At 31.7% G+C, this 20,833-nt stretch overlaps 1 protein-coding gene across 15 annotated transcripts in view; it reads left to right on the top strand.

Moving 5' to 3' along the window:
* The window catches only part of GPHN (gephyrin), a 609,447-nt gene that overhangs the window by 398,290 nt on the left and 190,324 nt on the right, over window positions 1-20,833 (top strand). For 7 of the 15 annotated variants that reach the window (XM_019451514.2, XM_019451516.2, XM_019451520.2 and 4 more), the window contains 3 exons: window positions 2,640-2,774; window positions 17,415-17,471; window positions 19,703-19,774. In XM_019451514.2, the coding sequence (XP_019307059.1) occupies window positions 2,640-2,774; window positions 17,415-17,471; window positions 19,703-19,774 (264 nt within the window). The remainder of the gene's footprint in view (window positions 1-2,639; window positions 2,775-17,414; window positions 17,472-19,702; window positions 19,775-20,833) is intronic. The other 8 variants (XM_019451521.2, XM_019451522.2, XM_053889514.1 and 5 more) reach the window with 2 other exon arrangements.

A 20,833-nucleotide genomic window follows, 5' to 3' on the forward strand; every position in this document is an offset into this window, starting at 1 on the left:
CACTTAGCCCATCACCCCTCCCACAACTCTTCCAGTAACGCTCAGTTTGTTCTCCGTATTTATGAGTCTCTTCTGTTTTGTTCCCCTCCCTGTTTTCATATTATTTTTGTTTCCCTTCCCTTATGTTCATCTGTTTTGTCTCTTAAAGTCCTCATATGAGTGAAGTCATATGATTTTTATCTTTCTCTGACAAATTTCACTTAGCATAATACCCTCCAGTTCCATCCACGTAGTTGCAAATGGCAAGATTTCATTCTTTTTGATCGCCAAGTAATATTCCATTGTATGTATTTACCACATCTTCTGTATCCATTCATCCATTGGTGGGTATTTGGGCTCTTTCCATGCTTTGGCTATTGTTGATAGTGCTGCTATAAACGTGGGGGTGCATGTGTCCCTTTGAAACAGCACACCTGTATCTCTTGGATAAATGCCTAGTAGTGTAATTGCTGGGTCATAGGATAGTTCTATTTTTAGTTTTCTGAGGAACCTCCACACTGTTTTCCAGAGTGGCTGCACCAGCTTGCATTGCCACCAACAATGCAAAAGAGATCCTCTTTCTCCGCATCCTCACCAACATCTGTTGCCTGAGTTTTTAATGTTAGCCATTCCAACTCATATTTCTAATAGCTCATTGGGTATCTCCAGACTATTAACCCCAAAGTATGTCCTTCAAATTTAAAGTTATCTTTTCCCTGAAATATCCTGCTGTTCTGTTTACATTCACACACCCACACACACACACACACACACACACAGAGAGATGTGTAGTATATGTATACTTGTGTGTGTGAGTCTGGCAATCTATATATCATACATACATCCTACTTTGAGCATATGCTTTCTTAGGTATTGAGCATACAATAGTAGCAAAAGCACAGTTTCATCATGACAGTGCATTCTAGTGTGTGAGATAGACATCTAAATGTAGTATACATATAAATATAGTATAAATGTGGAAATTGCTATGAAGTAGAGAAACATGGTGTCAAGTGAAGTACAATAGGAGCCTTCTTTGACTTTCTATCCAATACTTGGACTTTTTTATTAGACATAAGTGGCAACATATAGCTCTTTTAAACCAGACTATCCACCATTTCTTTAAAATATTTATCACAATTCAGTACTCAAATGTATTAGGTAGAGCAGTTTTTCTTCTCAGAATTCCCATTGCCTTCACCCTAGTTACGGGAATATTCTTTATAAATCACATAAAATGTTAGGCCCTAACATGGTAGCAATACCATCAGTAATGAGGATGTTGGTATGGAAACTGAATAAAAGAGCTTCTATGGAAATTGTATTATGTCCTTTGTGAGAAACAAATGATACATAAGAACAGCAGTACCTTCCCAGTCATAAAGTCTGGCTGCTGCTTCCTTGTTTTCACATAGTAAGTGATACTTGCTGATTGAATATTAGTTAATTATTTATCCTTTTATCACATATACATCCCCTCTTATGCACAAAACTTGAAAGTGATCAAGTTCTCATTTTGAGATTAGAAAACATAAACCCATTAGTACTAGCCCAAAACAAAATTATGCATGCTGCAAAATAATAATTTTATAATCAACATAATTAGTAATTTTTAAAATAATCCATGTTGTTTATATATTTTTAGAATAGTGACGCTCAGTTACATCAGTATCACGTTGATAGGTGTAATATCAATAATAATAAACATTGAGTATTTACTACTTACAAGTGCTAGATAATTTATATACAGTATCTTATTTAACCCTCAATAGTAATCCAGTGAGGTAGATGCTATCATTAGCTTCATTTTTTTTAGATAAAGGAAATGGTGATTTAAAAATTATAGCCGTCAGTGTCCCAGCAGAAGTCATAGCATAGTTAAAAGGATAATTGAGAAGAGTTTAATGAACTTTTGCCTACAAAAGTTTGGGCAGGTTATAGGGAAAGCAACAAGACACAATGCAGTGTCCCAGTGTTCCCTGGGACTAGTAATACTGGGAACCATTAATACTCTAGTCCTAATGGGGCAAAGACAGGGAACTCCTACTGGAATCCAGAAAAGAGCTGTAAGCAAGGGTCATCTGACAGGGGCTGTGACTTAGCCAGCCTGCGGTGACCAGGTAGAAAGGAGCCAGGGGAATAAAGACCAGATCTTAATCTCCTCTAATGCTTTAGTTTCCTGGCAGTGCCTCCCACTGGCTGAATGCAACTAGAAACTAGACAGTACAGACTGGCTTGTTGATTTTATCTATACAGGTCAATTTAGAGCAGAGAGGATGAAGAAGGGTGGAGAATATGAAAGGAAAATGGAAAATATCTAGGAATTAAATAACTATTACGTGGCAGAGCCAGTATATGAATGCCAAACACTTTACTCCGTAACCATAATGCTAAACTGCTTCTCATAAAAAAGTTCCATGAAATATTATTTGGCCAGGGAAAATATTTTAAATCTGAAGGTTTCTGTCCTATCACAAATTGTTGGATAGAAACCTACATCCAAACTCACGGACAGGCATTTATACCTAACAGTAAGTGACACCAAATATATGAGAGCTAGGCAGCAAATAATGCCACAGAAAAAAAGTTAGGTGTTGATACTGATTTCAATGTTGTTGGTGTTTTCAGAATATTAAGCCATCCTTGTTTTTCTTGTTCAGATTCCAGACTCCATCATTTCTCGTGGTGTTCAGGTGCTCCCACGAGACACAGCCTCCCTCAGCACTACTCCTTCAGAATCGCCTCGTGCTCAGGCTACATCTCGCCTTTCTACAGCTTCCTGCCCAACACCAAAAGTAAGTACAGTTCCTTGGCACCTTTAACCTATTCTACTATCTGAGTGTGGGAAACTTAACCAATATTTCCCTCTGTTTGTCAAGGTTGGATTGCATGCAAGATAATGCAATGAAAAATTAGTGGACTATAAGATAATTACCACTTACAGTTTTACAGATTGGGCATATTAGGCCAATAGTAAGATAATAGAAATTTCATGTAAAATGTCTACTCCTACATTTACAGCTACAGATATCACTTTCTGTAGCTCCTGTTTCTTTGCTCTAGACTTGTTATTTTTTAGCATACTCATCAGTATAGATGTGAAGTTACTTGTTTATGCAAAGGGTGAATTCATTTCTATAACAAGCAAAATTAACAAAATAATGTCACCAAAGGGTTTTTTTTTTAACTTGTCCAAGCTAGGGTAGCTCCCTGCTCTAGTATCATGCAAATTTTTTCAAACATATTCAACTTGGAATGTTGCTGCCTAATATTTGGAAACAAATCTAAATTGATTAGAAAGAAAGTTTTAATGCCAACCTTTGGGGGAGGGAGGAAGTTTTTAGTATTTATTTTTTTACAATTTTTCCCAAGTACTGAATCATGTGTTGGAGGAAAAAAGAATTAGACATTTATTTGCTGCCTCACATCTCCATGTATATGATAAATTAAGTAGCAGACGTAATTATGGCTATTACTGCTTTCTTCTGGAATGTCCCTTTCCTGGTTAAGTTAGTCATTTGTGCTTTCAAGATTTCAATATGATGGATCCAATATTGGCATCAAAAGATTAACAGTAACATTCCTTCTTAACTGATAAGATATGGTGTTCAAGATCAAATTTTCACTAAATTTATTCAAGAGATATGCAGGTAATTTTTCAAACTATGGCTTTCTCTGTCATCAGATTTACCACTTATATAGCTCTCTTCCTCAATTCCAACTTTTTCCTGAGTTTTAAGAATGTTACAACTGGACTTAACTAGAAGTGATCTCAAGCCATTCTTCATATGTGTAGTACGGTTGCTTTTACATTCCATGGTACAACCTTCTCAGCAAAGTCCTCACAGTGTTATTACTGTTGTATATCATTGTTTTTAGACTTGTGTCAAATACAACCAATATTAATTTATAGTTTAAAAAAATTATGGCTCTAAATCTTTAATGAAGACAAAATGTAAGAACATTCTAGACATAAAATGTATGTTAATGCCATTCAGGTGCCAGTCAGCTTACATCTTCCACTGAATGAAAACATGGAGTTCTAAGACTTGAATTGCAAAGAAGCGTCTCATTCATGACTTTCAAAAATTTTTAACAAAATAATTTATTGTTTGCATTAAATCTCAATTATATAAGCTATACTCGTTTATGAAGTCTAGAAAATAATGCTAAAACTTAAGTCCACTATAAATGTTTAGTCAAATGTTAAGACCTAAATGTTGGGAATGCAGAACTGTTCAAGATGCAGTATTCTTTTCCTTAATAATATACTATGAATATTTATAAATATTTTAAGCTAAATTCAGTTATACATAGTAGTTCTTGAGCCTTTTTAAAACTTTATAATTATATCCTAATTACAAAGAGAACATTAAATACAATTTTAAAATAATTTGGCATTCCAAACTTACTAAAGTGAAATCCTAAAAATAAAAAAGTCAAATTAATCTATTGAAAGTCTCAAATTATAAGACTGTTTAATTAAAATCTAAACTAAATATTCTTATATTTGCTTTTATATCAGTGACATATAGTCACTGCACCCATGGAGTTTACAGTTTAATTAATGTATATTAAAATAAATATTAAGATAAATGTAAATTATTCTGATAATCATAATTTTACTGTAACTTAATAATTATAAATTGAAATTCTTGCTAAGCAAAATGAAAAGTTACATTGATAGAAAATAATAGGAGGGAAACCTTACTTAACTAGGATTATCAGAGAAGACGTCTCTAAGGGGAACATTTCACCAGGGACAAAAAGGATATATAAAAACAAAACAAAATTCAGCAATAATGACCATTTTAAAGGTGGCTGTCACCAGCCAATTATCACCAATCAGGAACTCTCAGACTAAAACATCCTTAGTACATGAAAGTCTTAATTCAGTGACTTCAAAATCCAACTTCAGCTATTAGTTCTATGTATTTTAAATAATGACTTTTTGTCTTTGCCTACTGAGTCAAATTACAAGGCCTTAGGTTTTAGCACATAAATCTAGGTGAATTGTTTATTTTAGCATAGAATATTTAGGGCAGAAAAGTCAGAAAGCCGGGCTTCTCATTTAAGATGTGGGTAAATGATGCTATTAACTATATTAAGGAATAATAAGAGAAGAAACACATTTTGAAGGTAAAAGGAATTAATACATTTGGTTTTGAACGTCTTCAATCTGAGATATATATGAGACATCCCATGAATCACAGCTAGCATAAAATTAGAACACTAGTGAGTTTGACATTGTTACTGTTACTGTTACTGCATCTTGGTGCTGATACTTATAATTTAGTACCTAATAGTGTTCACTAAACCTCATAGAAATCCCTCTTCTATGTTTCAGATTAGACGTGCAGTCTGTCATGTGCAGAAATATATGTGCAAATACATTTTCTTTACATGAGAAATATAGTATAGTCTTGAATGATCAGCAGTAGAAAAAACACTTGATAGTAGAAGATATAGATTCAAATGCTCAGCTTTTCTGAGCTTTGGATCTGTGATTAAATGTAATCTTTGCCTCCCCAACCGGGTTTATTAATTTATTAAATGAGTCTTTTCCTGGTTCTGGGGAAGCAGTGGTGAGCAACTAGATATTGTTCTTACCATTACAAACAGACAAACAGGCAATTACAAATTATAATAAAGTATAAGTGGTATGATTTATCACCAGAGGACAGAATACTTTGGGAATAACCATCAGAAGCACTTAACCTAGTCTTTGTAAAAATGTAAAACAGCTAAATAAACAAATTATGATTAAAAGCTAGTAGTTCCAACCTTTCTGTCTGTAGCTTTTTATCAGCTGGTCAGTATTTAAGCTAAAGGACTTATGTGTGCATCTGTTTTCTTTTAGATCAACAACTATAATATCAAACATTATTTTAGGTTCATATTTTATATGTTTACTACAATATATAATACAATATCATATCATAGATGATCCTTTTATTTTTTTTAATTATCAGCTGTATTGAGGACAAGATCTATAAAACATACCAGATAAGATCTATACCATTTGGATTTACCTTTTGGTATATACCAAAAGGTATACCATATACCATTTGGATTTCCTTGTTAGTACAAAGTCTAGTAAAGATAACCATGAATTATCTTTTCTAAACAATTCTTTATTAAATGGCATTGTCTCCAACAAATATTTATTTGCTGAAATGAGATAATATTTTATTGTATGTGGGGAAAAAATTATTTCTCTTTTTTATCAGTTATTTTGTTTTAATTAAATCTGTCTGAAATGACAAATGATTTTTACTCCACTTGCTTTATGACACTGTGAAGTATCTTGTAAGAACAAACGAGATTTTAATCTTTCATTGCCCTAAGTAAAACAGTGGCTTAGCCAAAAATGTCAAATGGTATGTAGATTCTATTTCAATAGTAGTGGGCAATATTTAGAAGACTTAAATTTTAACATGGTGGTTGTCTCCCAAAAAATGGTTTGCTAAAAGAAAAATTCTATAACAGAAAAATTCTCTTGTAAAGTAAACATGACTCACAATTTATATGAATACTGATTTTTCCATTATAAAAGTTAGTAGCATCTCTGTTTGAAATCAAGAAGCATGAGGTAAAGAATAATGACCAGAGCAAAAAAGGGGGGAAAAAATCCAAACTTTCAATCAGTTCACCATCCCAGTAGATGTTGTTAAAATAGGGAATAATTTTTAAAGACCAATTTAAGTATCTTTTTGTTGCCTAAGCATCTGAAGTTTGACTTTAAAAAATAAGAGTAGTCTATTGTTACATATCCCCTGTACCTTAGAGATTAGAATAGAATTTTGTGCCCAGACTAACAAACAAGTTTTTTTTTTCCTCTCAGGAAGAAAATACAAATACTATCTATCTAAAACTAAAGTTTATGAAGTGACTAAAAAGTATATGTATTGAAATAACCTTAATATTAAGGGTGTGTTCATTTAATACACTAATGCCTAATCTTCTATTCAAACAAAATGCAGAATTATGATTTCACTATAGGTTTCTGTTATTTTCCTTTGAGCAAATGAATTTAGATTCTTCTGGATAAAGAATAAATGATTTTCTTCATTCACAGTGTCAATGTGTATGTCTGAAAGGCAGTATGATTTCCTTTACATATAAAAATGGCATTATTGATCTAGTATCAGGTCTAGTATCCATATTCCCTCTGAGATTTTTTCTTAGTCATATTAGTTTGTACAAATGATTCCACATTGTCACTATTTTCCTTTGTGAACACCAGCATGATTATGTGATATGGTTAGTTCATTGGTTCGAAACCTGAGGCTCCCAAGTCTGGAGAATCTTGTGAAGTTGTGAAAATTCTAGCCAAGATAAAAACACTAAGTGGAACCCACAGATTATTTTCTACTATTTTGAAGAGCTAAACAAAATCAGTAAGACTACTTTAAATACTAAATTTCTTTGCTTTTGTCTGAAATTACATCAACATTGGTATATCAACATCTGTTCAATTGTTAATGACAAATAGAAATTTATGGGTTCTATATGTCGAGTCAACAAGTGCCAAAGTGTTTGGAAAGCACAGAATTAGTGACATCAAAAGTACATCCTCTGGGCATAAACATAGAAGTTTTCTTATGTACAAAGTTAATTGCCCTATCTGGGGAATACTAAGCAAATAATTGTCTCAACATTATGGTCAAATCTGGCAATTCTCAAATTTAATGGTCTCAGGAACTCTTTATATACTTATAAATTTTTAAGGACCCAAAATAGCTTATGTGGGTTATATCTAGCAATATTTACTGTTCTAGAAATTAAAACTGAGAAATTTTTAAATGTTTATTTATTTGCTTCAAAATAATAATAAAGCCTTTATATGTTAACATAAACAACATTGTTATGAAAAAATATTTTCCAAAACAAAAAATATTGAAAAACATGGCATTGTTTTACATTTTTCAAATATATTTTGATGTCTGGTTTAAGAGAAGACAACTGAACTCTTATACCTGCTTCTGTACTTCAGTCTGTTGTGATATGTTTTGGTTGAAATATGAAGAAACAAATTCAGCTTCACACATTTATGTAGTCAGAAAAAAAAAGAACGAGCATTTTCACATAATTGTAGATCTTCTTTTGGTGGACACTACACCAAAAATTTACAATTGATAGTTTATTAAAAGTTAGTTGAAGTCTGAAATCTAAAACCCTGTTGAGGACTCTGCCATACTCTGCTATATTAAAATCAGTTGGGCCATCTTGAACTTTGAATGAATCTTATACTTGGACATGGTTTTGGAATGTATTTATTGGTCACTTAGAAAATATAAGTTCTTCCAAATGTTGACATATTTCATTATATTATACCAAAAAATTATCTTCATTGATATAAACGCCAGACTTCTCAAAAAAAGTTTTGGAAGCGTTGGAAGCTCTCAAGCTCATGGTGATATATGTTTTCTACAATTCTAATTTTATTTAAAAGCTAGAATGTTATTCTTGGCAAAACGCAACAAATCCTGTCTTGTTTTCCTTGAATTGACAGGCTCATTTCATTCAGTTTTGAGAAAATGTCTACCAAACATCTAAGTCTGGATAATCATAGTCTGTCTGTCATTCTTTCATTCCTTCAAGTAAAAACAGTGTTCTATGCAAAACCTGGCTAGTTCAGCTTGCACCTCAATTGCACAAGTGCTTTTTCTTGAGACAATGTTCATCCTTTGGTATGCAGTGGAAGTATTTTATGCATATTTTCCATTTTGTCATACTCAAGGGACAAGTTTTAAATTAGTATTTACTGTTTTATTGAGGACAATGTTAAATGAAACTAGCTCTTCTTTTTTGAAACTGTTAGTTTGGTTTTTTGTTTTTTTTGTTTTTTTTTTTTGACTATTAGTACATGGTAGTGAATAATACGATGACTATTCATACTGTTTGGATCCACCGCCTTGATTTGCACTAAAGTGCCAACCCACCATTGCTTTTGTACCATCAGTGCAAATGTCAATATAGTGAAAAAGGAAATTAATGTTAAAATAATTTGACCTTTTAGACCCTGAAAGGGTCTCAAGGACCTTTGTGGGTCCATGGACTGTATTTAAAAGGACTAGTAGAGTAAAATAAGTAACCTGCCTTACGTTTCTTGAAAATATCCTAGGTCAAAATTATGTATGTTGAATCTCATTTTCCATGAAGACAGTGTTACGGTGATATTCTCAGTTCAGAGATTATATCCTTTATGTAAATGACCACCAGTACCATGCTTAAGTATTATAAATGATTCACCCTGATTCTATGATCCAGATTAATTCTAGGGCAGGGAACAGAGTTCCTCCTACCTAACTGAAAACGAGAGAAGACTTTAAGAGTCTTTTGAAGACACATAACCCAGTTGTAATTTCCAGCTAATTCTGTTCATTTCCAATGTGATACTACTTCTGTATTTGGTAGCAACTGATTTATCCCCAGGATATCCTGTCCTAATAAATACATAGAGAGCTCTCTTTCAAGTCATAGCATAGCTATTGGAAGATAATTTTATTAGGGATATAATTGAGGATGGCCCATTTTTTTTAATTAGCTTGGAACATTTAAACTTGATGAGATTTCTAAATAAAAATACAAATTTTCAGCTTTTCCTTAAAAAATCAGATCAACATTACTGGGCTAATACTGACATATATAAATACTAGCTTGGTATTCTTTATACCCACCAAGCTGTTTTATTTATTTGCATTAAATCCCTCGCTTCTATAGACATAACTAATTCCCACTCTCATTCATTATTGCCTACTTTGTCCTTTGTAACAACATGTGTGTTTTGCTCTTTATTCTGATTTGATAGCAAAACAGATTTTTGAGACTCCAAATAAAGGATGGTTCTCTTATATTCTTTTCTAATGAGAAAGGTACTACCCAATATGGTAAAGTATTTCATATTTTGATAAAACTGAAATTGGATGATAACAGTATATTTTAGCTATAAATTTTGAATTTATAAATTATTTTTAATAGTTATTCTATGACATTCTGCTAAGTATCCAGGATTAGATGTTGATTTCTATTTCTTCATTCATCTGATTGTCTCCTCTGCCTTTATATATAATAGAAATTAAAAGTGGAATTCATCCCATCCTTGCCTAATTATTGAATGTTCACAAAATATGTTCATCACTGAAGTTTAGTATAACTTAACTGTGAAATGTATAATTGCCATCCTGAAATCTGAACTTGCAAATGAATTTTGATTAGTTAGCTTAAAAGATACAACTACCCAGAAATTATTAGCTACAGAGTTAACAGTTTTATAGCTCAGGTAGTCTAAAGTGGCATTTTTTTTTATTTAAAAAAAGTAATATGTATATGCTCATTTTACAGGGGAAAAAAAGAATTCCTGTATAACTACCCTTAGTAAATAGCAACTTCTAATTTTGCTATATATTCTGTTCTTTTTTTCTATAAATTCAAATATTTTATATAAATGGAGAATAATGGGAAGGCCGTGATTAAGAGCTCAGGTTCTGGGGTCTGAGAGGCCTGGTGAGGAATGTCGGCTTTATTACTTACTAGATGTGTGACTTTCAGAAAGTTTCTTTACCTCTATACCCTTAGCTGTTATTATTAAACTATATAATATTTTAACCTATCCCATTCATTTAGTAATATGAACATCTTTCTATGTCATGAACTTCTTACTTTTTTAAAAATTATCTTCTGCAATATTATTACTAATTTGGTATTCTGTTTCACACTAAATGTTAGCTGTTATTATTAAACTATATAATATTTTAACCTATCCCATTCATTTAGTAATATGAACATCTTTCTATGTCATGAACTTCTTTACATTTTTAAAAATTATCTTCTGCAATATTATTGCTTATTTGGTATTCTGTTTCAGGGATGTAGCAGTTTTTTTGCCAACTACTATTTGGATATATTAGGTGTTAACTATTTCCCAGTTTAAAAAAAATAGTGTAATAATTTTCTAGAAGTTAAATGTTTTAGTTTTCTCTTAGTTAAACATAGCAACTTGTATTAATTCTACCTTTAAAAGTATATGCAGAATTCATAAGTCTTGATTCCTATAATTTATATAGATACCCAAAAGAGATTACTTTTGCATATTCATAAATTCAGTTTAATGATATTATGGAAGAAGCAAGTTTAGCATTTGCATTTGACTGATTTCCTGTCAGACATTTAAAAATTATGGATCCAAAGCTGTTTGAAAAATTAACAACATTGAGTATGTAGAAGTATTGCACCTATGAGGCGCTATCAACCCTAGTCTGCCACTTTATAACTTTTGAGAACTTAGTAGACTTCAGTTTCTATTTCTGTAACATCCTGGTATTAAATTAAGTAGTCTCTAAAATCACCTGTAGGCCTATAATCCCATTCCTCTGAAATAAGTTTCTGTACTAACTGAATAAATATTATCACTCTATTTACCCTTCTTGTTCATAATATATTAATATCTAAGTAATATAAAATAATTTACATTTATTAATTCCAGCTTTTGCATTCCATGCTACTATGTAAAGTTGGAGATTATCAACTGAAAATGTTCTAACCTCATTTCAGATCTTTCTTACTCAGAATAAGCTCATCTATTTGAAATGGAATATTGGTTTCTTTTGGTATCCACTAGAGTTCTATTCAAGTTATAGGAAGATAGGACAGTAAGATCTGTAGAAATACAAGAAATAGTGAAATTAAGAACACCAACCATTCAGTTTAATTTAAAAGTTTTGATTTCTATAAATTGATTTTTAATGGTTTAGGGCATGTTTTGCACAAAAAGCAGCTGAACAAAATTACGTGTCTCACTTATGACTTTAATACAGAGGATATCCCAAACTAAAATAGTCTCTAGATCTTTTTATTGTAAAAAGATATATATTCTAAAACTGATCATGTATTTTCTCACCCACAACTTCAGGATTATCTGCTCTCCCTACTCATTCGGTTTTTATTAACGACGGAACAATACGTTAATTCAGAAAATTATTCAATGAATATTTTTAGTGCATATTATGTCAAAATTATGCTAGGTGTTGGGAATATGGTGTAAAGCAGTATAAAGACTTACTGACCCTGCCCTCAAGGACCTTATAGTGGAGCTGAAAATGAAAAAAAAAAAAAAAATTACAAGAAATCTATCAGATAAAGAGTTGATAGATAGTATTCCTATTCACACTAGTAGGAATATAAATTTGTGTAACCTTCAAGTGAACAACTATATATACATACATATATATATATATATATATATATATATATACATACACACACGTATATATAGCCTTAAATTTTTTCTTACATTATAAAAAAAAAATTTTTCTTACATTATAATCAATCATAGTTACCAGAAGTTTATCCAGTGGAAATTATCAAAGAAGCCATCAAAGACTTATGTACAAAATTATTTATCATAACATTATTCATATTCATGAAAACTTAGAACCAACATTAATGTCTATGATTAAATAACTTATAGTACATACATATATCAGTTATTTATATAACCTAAAAAATCATATCTTTTAGAATAATGACATAGGAAAATGCTCAAAAAAAAAACATATGGCTAGAAAAATTAGTAAACACTACTGCTCAGGGACAGAATTACAAGTTATTTTATAACATATATGTTGTTTTCAACCAGAAAAGTAAAAATGTTTGTTTGGTTATTTAAATAAAATCTGGTGATAAGAGAGATGTCTTGCTTAGTTTCAGATTTATAAAAAATATTCATAAAACCAACTATTTATTTGTTTATACCAGAGCATCTTTATATCTAGGCTAAGCCATTCTATTCTTAATCTTGCTGGGTAGAAAATTGTATCATATTTCAGTGTAAGTTTGAAAATAAATTTTTTTGTTTCATATACAAATAATAAATAATTCTTAATAACAGGCACTGTACTATTTAAAAGTTATTTCGAAGTGCGTAATAACTCTTTTATACCACACCATTGATGGCTTTATAATTTCTTTCAGAGAGATAAAAAAATAACTTGCTTAAAAATCTAATTTTGTATAGATTGTTTTGGAATCAAAGCTATTATAGAAACTTAAAGATCAAAATTTAAATCCATAATAAACTATAAATAAATCATTTCAAATGTTAATATACCATAAGAAATCAGATCCTTGAAAATAAAGGATATCCTAAGGATAAAAATTTTTTTAGGGAAGAGGTTGGTGGATCTGTGTCTTGCTAACAAGATTCTGATTTTTGATTTCTCATTTCTTCATTAACCTTTGCAGCCTCTTATTGGTTTAATTTATAATCATATTGCTTTTCTCCAGAAATGCATTGAAGTATTTCTTTTTCCTTGACACATAATTATAACTTATCTTACTTACATTTCTTCCTTCCCTCTTTTTTACTTTACCACAGTAAATCACATATGAAACCAAATTGTTTTATGATGAAACAACAGAGCTGAAATGCAGTGAATTGAACTATTAACTAGATCCTAAAAAATATTTCTTTACAAGAGTGTGTTTACATTTTGAGCTCTAAAGTAAAACATTTTTAAAAATTTCCAAATCATAACTACCAGAAACAATCTATAACTGTACCAATATATACTGAGTGGTATTGGTTAAAAGATAATTTCTAAGACAGAAGTTTTATTTCCTCTCAATGATACCCATGCTTTAAAAAGTAGCAAAATAAAGTAGGGTTAGAAATATTTGTTTCTCGGGGTAGTTCTGAACATAAATTAGGTAATTCTAAAAATACAGCCCTTCAGTTACTAGGACAAAAAAAAGGAAATATGTTTAATCTATGCAGTTTTAATTCAAGTCAATATAAAATATATCATGAGAAAAAGAGGGAAGAACTACATTAGGCATTCCATAAAAAGTCCATAAAAGTCTAAGTCCATAAAAGTCTAAGTTTAATGAAAAGACCTGAGAAAGAATTTAAGAGTAGCTGAGCTTTTTTTAATTGATGTGTCTTCAGAAAGCCCCTAACCTCCCTAAATCGGAGTTCAAACCCAGAAAATATAAAATCTTTTCTCAAATTTTTTCACAAATCTATAGTAACTAAAGAGAAGTGTGAATACATACACCCAGGGATACGGGCATATAACAATACGGTTTTTACAAGCCTAAAATGTCTTTCAAGTTTTATATTTTATTTTAAAAATTAATATAAAGTTGGGTTTCTTTGCTGAAATCTACATATTTGCTTTAATACAAATATAACATTTACAACTACTTATTGTTGGCAAGAGAGGTAAAGGTGGGATGGGGTAATTTTCTATCTTGTTAACAGTGGAAATGATCTTACAGTGAACTCAGGTTTGGAGAATTGGACTAAATCAAAGGTAATCAACAACCCATATTGTATTAGCATCCAGACAGTTTCTTCTGTTGCATGATATTTCTAGAATTCAAACTCATAAAAAAAGGTAAATACAAATAGCAGAGTCATTTCACTGCTTTTACACGCCACATCCTGGTAATTGATCCTTGTGGATAGATTCCTCAGTAATTAATCTCTGAAGAAAGATTCCCAGAAGTTTGCAAAAGAGGTGATACATTGCAATATTTTCAGACTATTTTCAATAGATATTTTGTTAAATATATTCTATCTGAGAGGCTCAATAGAAAATTGAAATGTTTTTGATCCTCTGATTTATATCTTTTGAAATCTCAGTGAAACGCTTATAAAAAGGTTTTCTTCAGGGTAGAAAAATTATTAGGGATAACATTTTTTGTTTTACTACTTTTTAATTTTTAATATGTATACACTAATAATATCAACCAATCATAATCCCCACAATTCTTTCCATCCAATTGTGAAACTTCATTTATGTTGCAGTGATCCTATATATAATATAAATATTTGCAGTTTACTCCTCTTAGTTACTACTGATGCAAAATGTTTAGGCTCGTAGGCAAATATACGTAAAATTAGCTAATGATGTGAGGCTCTTACAATTATCGTGAAGACTAAAGTAATTTATTTCATCCAAATGATAATCTTTTGTGATTACTTTTAAATTATTATCAAAGAAAAATGGCAGTCAGGCATTTGGATTAGCTATGAATTTCTTTCATTTATACTACTCCAGCAACTGATGATCAAGGGTTGACTAGAATAAATGAGAGTATTAAACTTTAAGATCTATTGATGTGACTTTTCTCTAGTTCTCAAATTTTAGTTTATGAGACATACTTTTAAAAATTCTTTCTGAAGTTTTTCAGTATTAGCTATTATACCTGGTTCAGGAGCACAAAAATAATCACATGACACTTGAATTACAACCACTCTGGCTTTGATAATAACCACATTGGTTTTCTGAAGTCTTCCTCTTGTGATAGTCTAAATTTACAAAGTCAGACTTATATACAGAAAATTGATGTCAAGCATTGACAGTTGAGCTGTCTACTCCCCAAAATCTTTGTTTAAATTGGTATTATAGTCTATTTTTTACATTTAGAGTTCACGGGTGGCTATCCTTTCTTATAACTCATTAAGTTTTGGTAATTGCACTTGCATTTGGAACTGAAATGGTTGAGGAAAAATTTCTTCCATAAATAAATACAGTAACATAAAATTTCTTCCATCAATGGAGAAACAGATACAAGTCAGGCAGAGGCATATATATACATACACATCTTCTTATAAGCATCAATTGTTTTCCAGCCCTTTTATTTCCACGCCTATAAAGGGAATACAACCTTAAACTAGAAGTCAGGAACTGTGGGTATTGTTCCTAGATTTGTTATTAACAAATAACCTTGAAGAAGATACTTCATGTTGCCGGAATTGATGTAATTTTAAGCCTTCTAGAAATAAAACACTGTATAGAAAATGGTATTCACTTGTTACTGGGTAACAGTTCTGAAAGTCTTCATAGCTTCTAAAAGTGTTCAGAAAGCAGCATGGGGCATTAGAATTTATATTTTTATAGGAAATTACCTAGTTTATAATCAAGATATTGTGAGTCTCCACTTAAAATGGGAAACAGCTTTTGGTATAAAGATATTCTCTAAGACCAAAGAAAATAGCACAAGAGAAGGACTAGATATTATAAGTACCCTGCCCATTCAGAAGCCCTCTCTTACAGTGTTGCCATTCTAATTAGTATTCATTGTTTCTAATTTTGAGAATTCTGTTTGACCAAGAAGAATGAGCATTGGTGATTATCTTTTGTGTATAATCTTTAGTTAATGCTGAAGCATTAGTAAAAACTATATCAAGTAAAACCAAAAGTTGATATAATTCTTATGTACCATGATGCTTTTTTGCAAAATGAAAATTCCATTTTCTCAGTATTATTCCTTCCATATGCTATCAGTGGTGTCCTAAAAGGGGTAAAACAATCTACAGCCTGACTCCAGGAAATAGAATTTTATAGCATGGTCAGGTGTCTTATTTTTCCTGAAGACTTTAACACTTGGAACCTGGCATCACATCGATGCTTCCTCTACCATCTCCCAAAACAAACACACACACACACACACACACACACACACACACACACACACACACACGAGCATCTAGCCAGCATAGCTAACTTGACCTATGCTGGTCTGAATGGAGACCATCATTCTGCACGCATAGGAACCCATAGTGTAAAAACACTTGGTCTGAAGCTTCCTCACCCTTCATCTCTACTTTTTTTTGTTTATCTTCCTCTCTAACCAATTAGTTCTTGTTACAGCTCTATAAAAAAGCAAAAAAAAAAAAATTCTAATTTGTACCTCATCAAATGAAACACTTTGTGTTGAGAATCTTCCTTTTCTCATTTAAAGTGAAACCAGTTTTTAAAATGGCAGTTTTAGTTTTCTCTATCTTATCCAAGAGGAAAATTTAACTGAAATAACAGACAGTTTTGAGGGAGCGGATGTATTTAACATTGGTCTGGCATTAAAATTTTCTGGTTGGGCAGCACAATTGTTTAATTGGGAATCTCAGTTACAGCTGAACAACCTCAGCACTTGGGTCAGCAAGCAGAGGAGCGTCACTCTGTCACCTACCAAGAATGGTGCTTGTTAGAACTGATCTTTCCAGTTAGGGAACACTCATGTTTCTAGTCATACCATTGATGTTTCTGATATTATAATGGAATAAACACTATAACCCTTAAAGAGACAAAGTTCTCTGCATAGGTATATTTGTAATTTTTTGTTTTTCGTAAACCAAATGCAAATGTAACACTACTCCAGAAACTGCTACATCAGAAGTCCCCAAGATAACCAAAAGTAAGTGCCCGTTTCCTAATCTCAGGAATAGTGCTATAATAAAGACTGAATTCTAGTAACCAGCCTATTTGCAGAGCATGTCATATAGCCTCTGGGTTAGTTAACTCCTTGGCATCCTAAGAGGTACCTCGAAGAGTCGATTGATGTTTTGCATGTATTACTAATGTGTAGAAAATTTTTTAAGTTCACTTTTTCTTTATTCTGTCTTTTTTACCCATCTTCCCTCATTGTAGCAAATTAGACGGCCGGATGAAAGCAAAGGAGTTGCTAGTAGAGTTGGATCCCTCAAAGTAAATATGTTTCTAACATTTTTTTGGCAAGATTTCGTCTATAGCCTACACTTCTTCCTTTTTGGAGGGTGGTGGGAGGAAGGGGGCTTTTTCCATTTTTCACCATCCCATTTTTTTATTTTAATATTTTTATTGGCTGTTGGGTCATTTTTTTTTTGTTTGTTTCAGCTGCACATAGAGCAACCAGCTGAAGGCAAGCTGCCAAATAACTAGCTTTGAATGGCACCACAAACAAGAGAAAGGGCAACTGTCTCATTACAGGTGCCTATAATTTGGGGTTCTAGAGTAAACCGTTCCTCTGATTGATGTCACTGACTATGTGTTAAGTTCCTCTTACACAGAGAACTAATATTTATTTTCAGAATATTATCTCCCCTTTTTGCTTTTTTTTATAAAAAGTAACTAAATTTTATTTTAGTGTCATTACCATTTGTAGTTCATACCAGAAAAATAACTATTATGAGATAGTAACATTTGTTATATATAATGAATCTTAAGAATTAGAAAAGGAATTTTATATGATGCTGGTGTAATGGGCTCATGTATAGCTAATAGTATTTAAACACTTTTAATCCCATTTGGTTTTTTTTTCAATTAAAAAATTTATATAACAATCAGTGGAAACTAATATATATCCAAATGTTTGCCCATTTGTGTATGTAATCTGCTAATACACAGCTTAAAGATTTCTGATCTGATGGTCCCATTTGCTAGTTCTTAAATATCTATTTGGTCAATATATCTTGGGCACTCGATACTCTAACATTCAATCACAATGAAAAGGTAAGCCAGTTATCACCCTTTAGCAACAAAGACATAGTAATTGATCACTTTTAATGCTGCCACCATAAATGCAAGGTAGAAAATTTGCTGAATTTTAAAAATGTGCAGAGGAATTTCCCCCCAAATTAACCACTACTTGTATCTCTCAGTCCCATTTGTACTAACGGCATTAGTAACTGTTAATCAAAATGACAGACAGTTCACTGCATTGGGATGTCTCAAAATTCAATTAACTACCTTAAGGCCTAATATTAAGTCAGTTCAAAATTTTATACACCTCCCCTTCATTTTCATTTAACAATTTATGAAGCACTAATTTCTGCACTCCTTCTTCTCCTTGCCTCTTCTGCCTTCTTAATTTTACTTTTTTTGTTGTCGTTTATTTATTTGTGTGTGTGCACACACATGAGTGCACATGGATGAAGGTGTGTCTGTATGTTTGTGTCCTTTATTCCAGACAAGCCATCTTCTCTGTTTCTGACACTGCTGTATACTGGGTAGTGATTTGTTGTGGGGGGTTTTTTGTTTGGTTGGTTGGGTTTTTTTATGTTTTTTTCACTAAGGATAACGAGAGGGGATGGGAAGTGTTGATTATATGCCTGTTTCAAAATCAAGGAAGGTTAAAATTATTCAGTAAAAAAAATACAAGTTTATGCATCCCAATGATATATCAGTAGCATTCCTCACTGTCTCTTGTGAGGTATCATATTTTACCTTTGTCTTTAAGGGAAGATAAGTCCACTATTGTTTAGCCTAATGGATTATGAGTCAGATTCAAGCGAAAAGGTACAGTGTGACATAACTTTTTAGAAATTATTGATAGTGAAATAAAGATAAAATGGCATCTGTAAGTGCAACACCATCTGCTATAAATTGGATTGTGTGTGCAAGTGTGTGTGTGTTTAATTATCTCTAAATTCAGCTTTTGGCTGTATAGAACTTCAAGTTATAATTGTGTGCTTATTATTTTTAAGTGTATGTACAGTATGATTATGTATATACACATATATATGTATAAGAAAAAAAGATACATGTTAGGGTTCAATCAATTTACTTTAATATGTATTCATTCAGCCTTAAATCAAAAAATGTGTTTGGGAAAGAAAGACAAATTTCATAATTTTTAAGTATTTTTATTCCACATTTCTACCAAATAGAAAATTTTAAAGTGAATCTCTAAGGAATTATAAGGATAGTTATAGTATTTATTTATTTACTCTAACACTTTGGGGAGAAAAGATGCTATAATTAAAATAAAACATTGGCTTCCTAGTCACAGGTTATCGAACATGTATTCTTCTGTTATACAAAGACCTTTAACGTTTTGAAATGTTTGCCAAAGGCAGTGAGAAATGTATAATGCTGTGATCTTATTTTTAAAAGGAAAAAGGAAAACTGAAAAGAGAACAAGTTGCTTTTTCAATTCATTTTCTGATGTTTACATGTAGCTCCATCGAAAGCTGGAGGAGCTCAGAGATCACCTAGAAGGCAATGTGAAAGGATACTCTCTCAGAGTAAATGTACGATTTCACTCGGTGATTTTTTTTTTTCCTAAACTTCTGCTGACTGGTAATTCCAAATCTGATTGGTTTGTCCTCTCATCTCCATCTTTTTTACTTTCTGTCTCTTTTCTCCCTATCTCTCTCTTCCTTTTCTAGCTGCAGCTTCATGCTCACGTTTATGAAATAAAGATTAAATTGGCAGGGTAGAGGACACGCAAGTCACACTAACACTGAAGTTGATTTAATAATTTTTTGGCTCCAATGCAAAATAAAAATTCTTTTCAAAGTTTATGTTTCTTACACAATTGTATAATTTTCTGAGACTTTTTATGAGACTTCATTTGGAGCTTTTCCATTGACTGTGTTCTGCCCCTTGTGGGATATGTCAGCAGGATTGTAAATTATTGGCTGGATCCAAGTGCTAGATCCTTAATAATTCAATTTCAGTTATCAAGGAAAATGATCAATGTTAGAATATCATCATAGGTAATCTAGCAAGTAGACACATTTTCTTCTGAATTAATAGGCTTCTCTTAACTTGGACTCTTTGGGAATAGCTATGATAAAATTTTTTTGTTTAAAAATAAAAAAAATTAAGCAGTAAATATCTTCACTGTCATGTAACATCTTACAAATACTTGAGATAAAGGCTATTATACCCAAGACAGCACTCTGAAGGAGAACAGTACCTTATAGCTACTCAATACTATACATGTATCAGATAGATAATACTAACAGTAGTATTTTTTTGTGACCCATAGTTCAGACTCAGAATGCTTGGTCCTTCTCCTAAATATATCTTTTCAAAAAAAAATGGAAATAATATCTCTAAAATGGTTTATGATGTAAAATATGGCAGAAGAAAAGCTAAATTAGTGCAGTAAATAATTTCTGGCTCAATTTAACTCTGACATCCCATTCCTAGTGCTTTTTAAGAAGTTTCTATCAATCCTAGCCTGGCCTGGATCCACTTCTCCCAAGATTATTGTCATACTTTTAATCCATATTGCTGTAATAGTTTTCTTATAAAGAATAGAATAAACAATAATAGTGATATTATAATTCTCTGATATCTCG

Source organism: Panthera pardus, unplaced genomic scaffold (assembly GCF_024362965.1).
Source record: "Panthera pardus isolate Hobbes unplaced genomic scaffold, ASM2436296v1 HiC_scaffold_24, whole genome shotgun sequence".
NCBI classification, from domain to species: domain Eukaryota; kingdom Metazoa; phylum Chordata; class Mammalia; order Carnivora; family Felidae; genus Panthera; species Panthera pardus.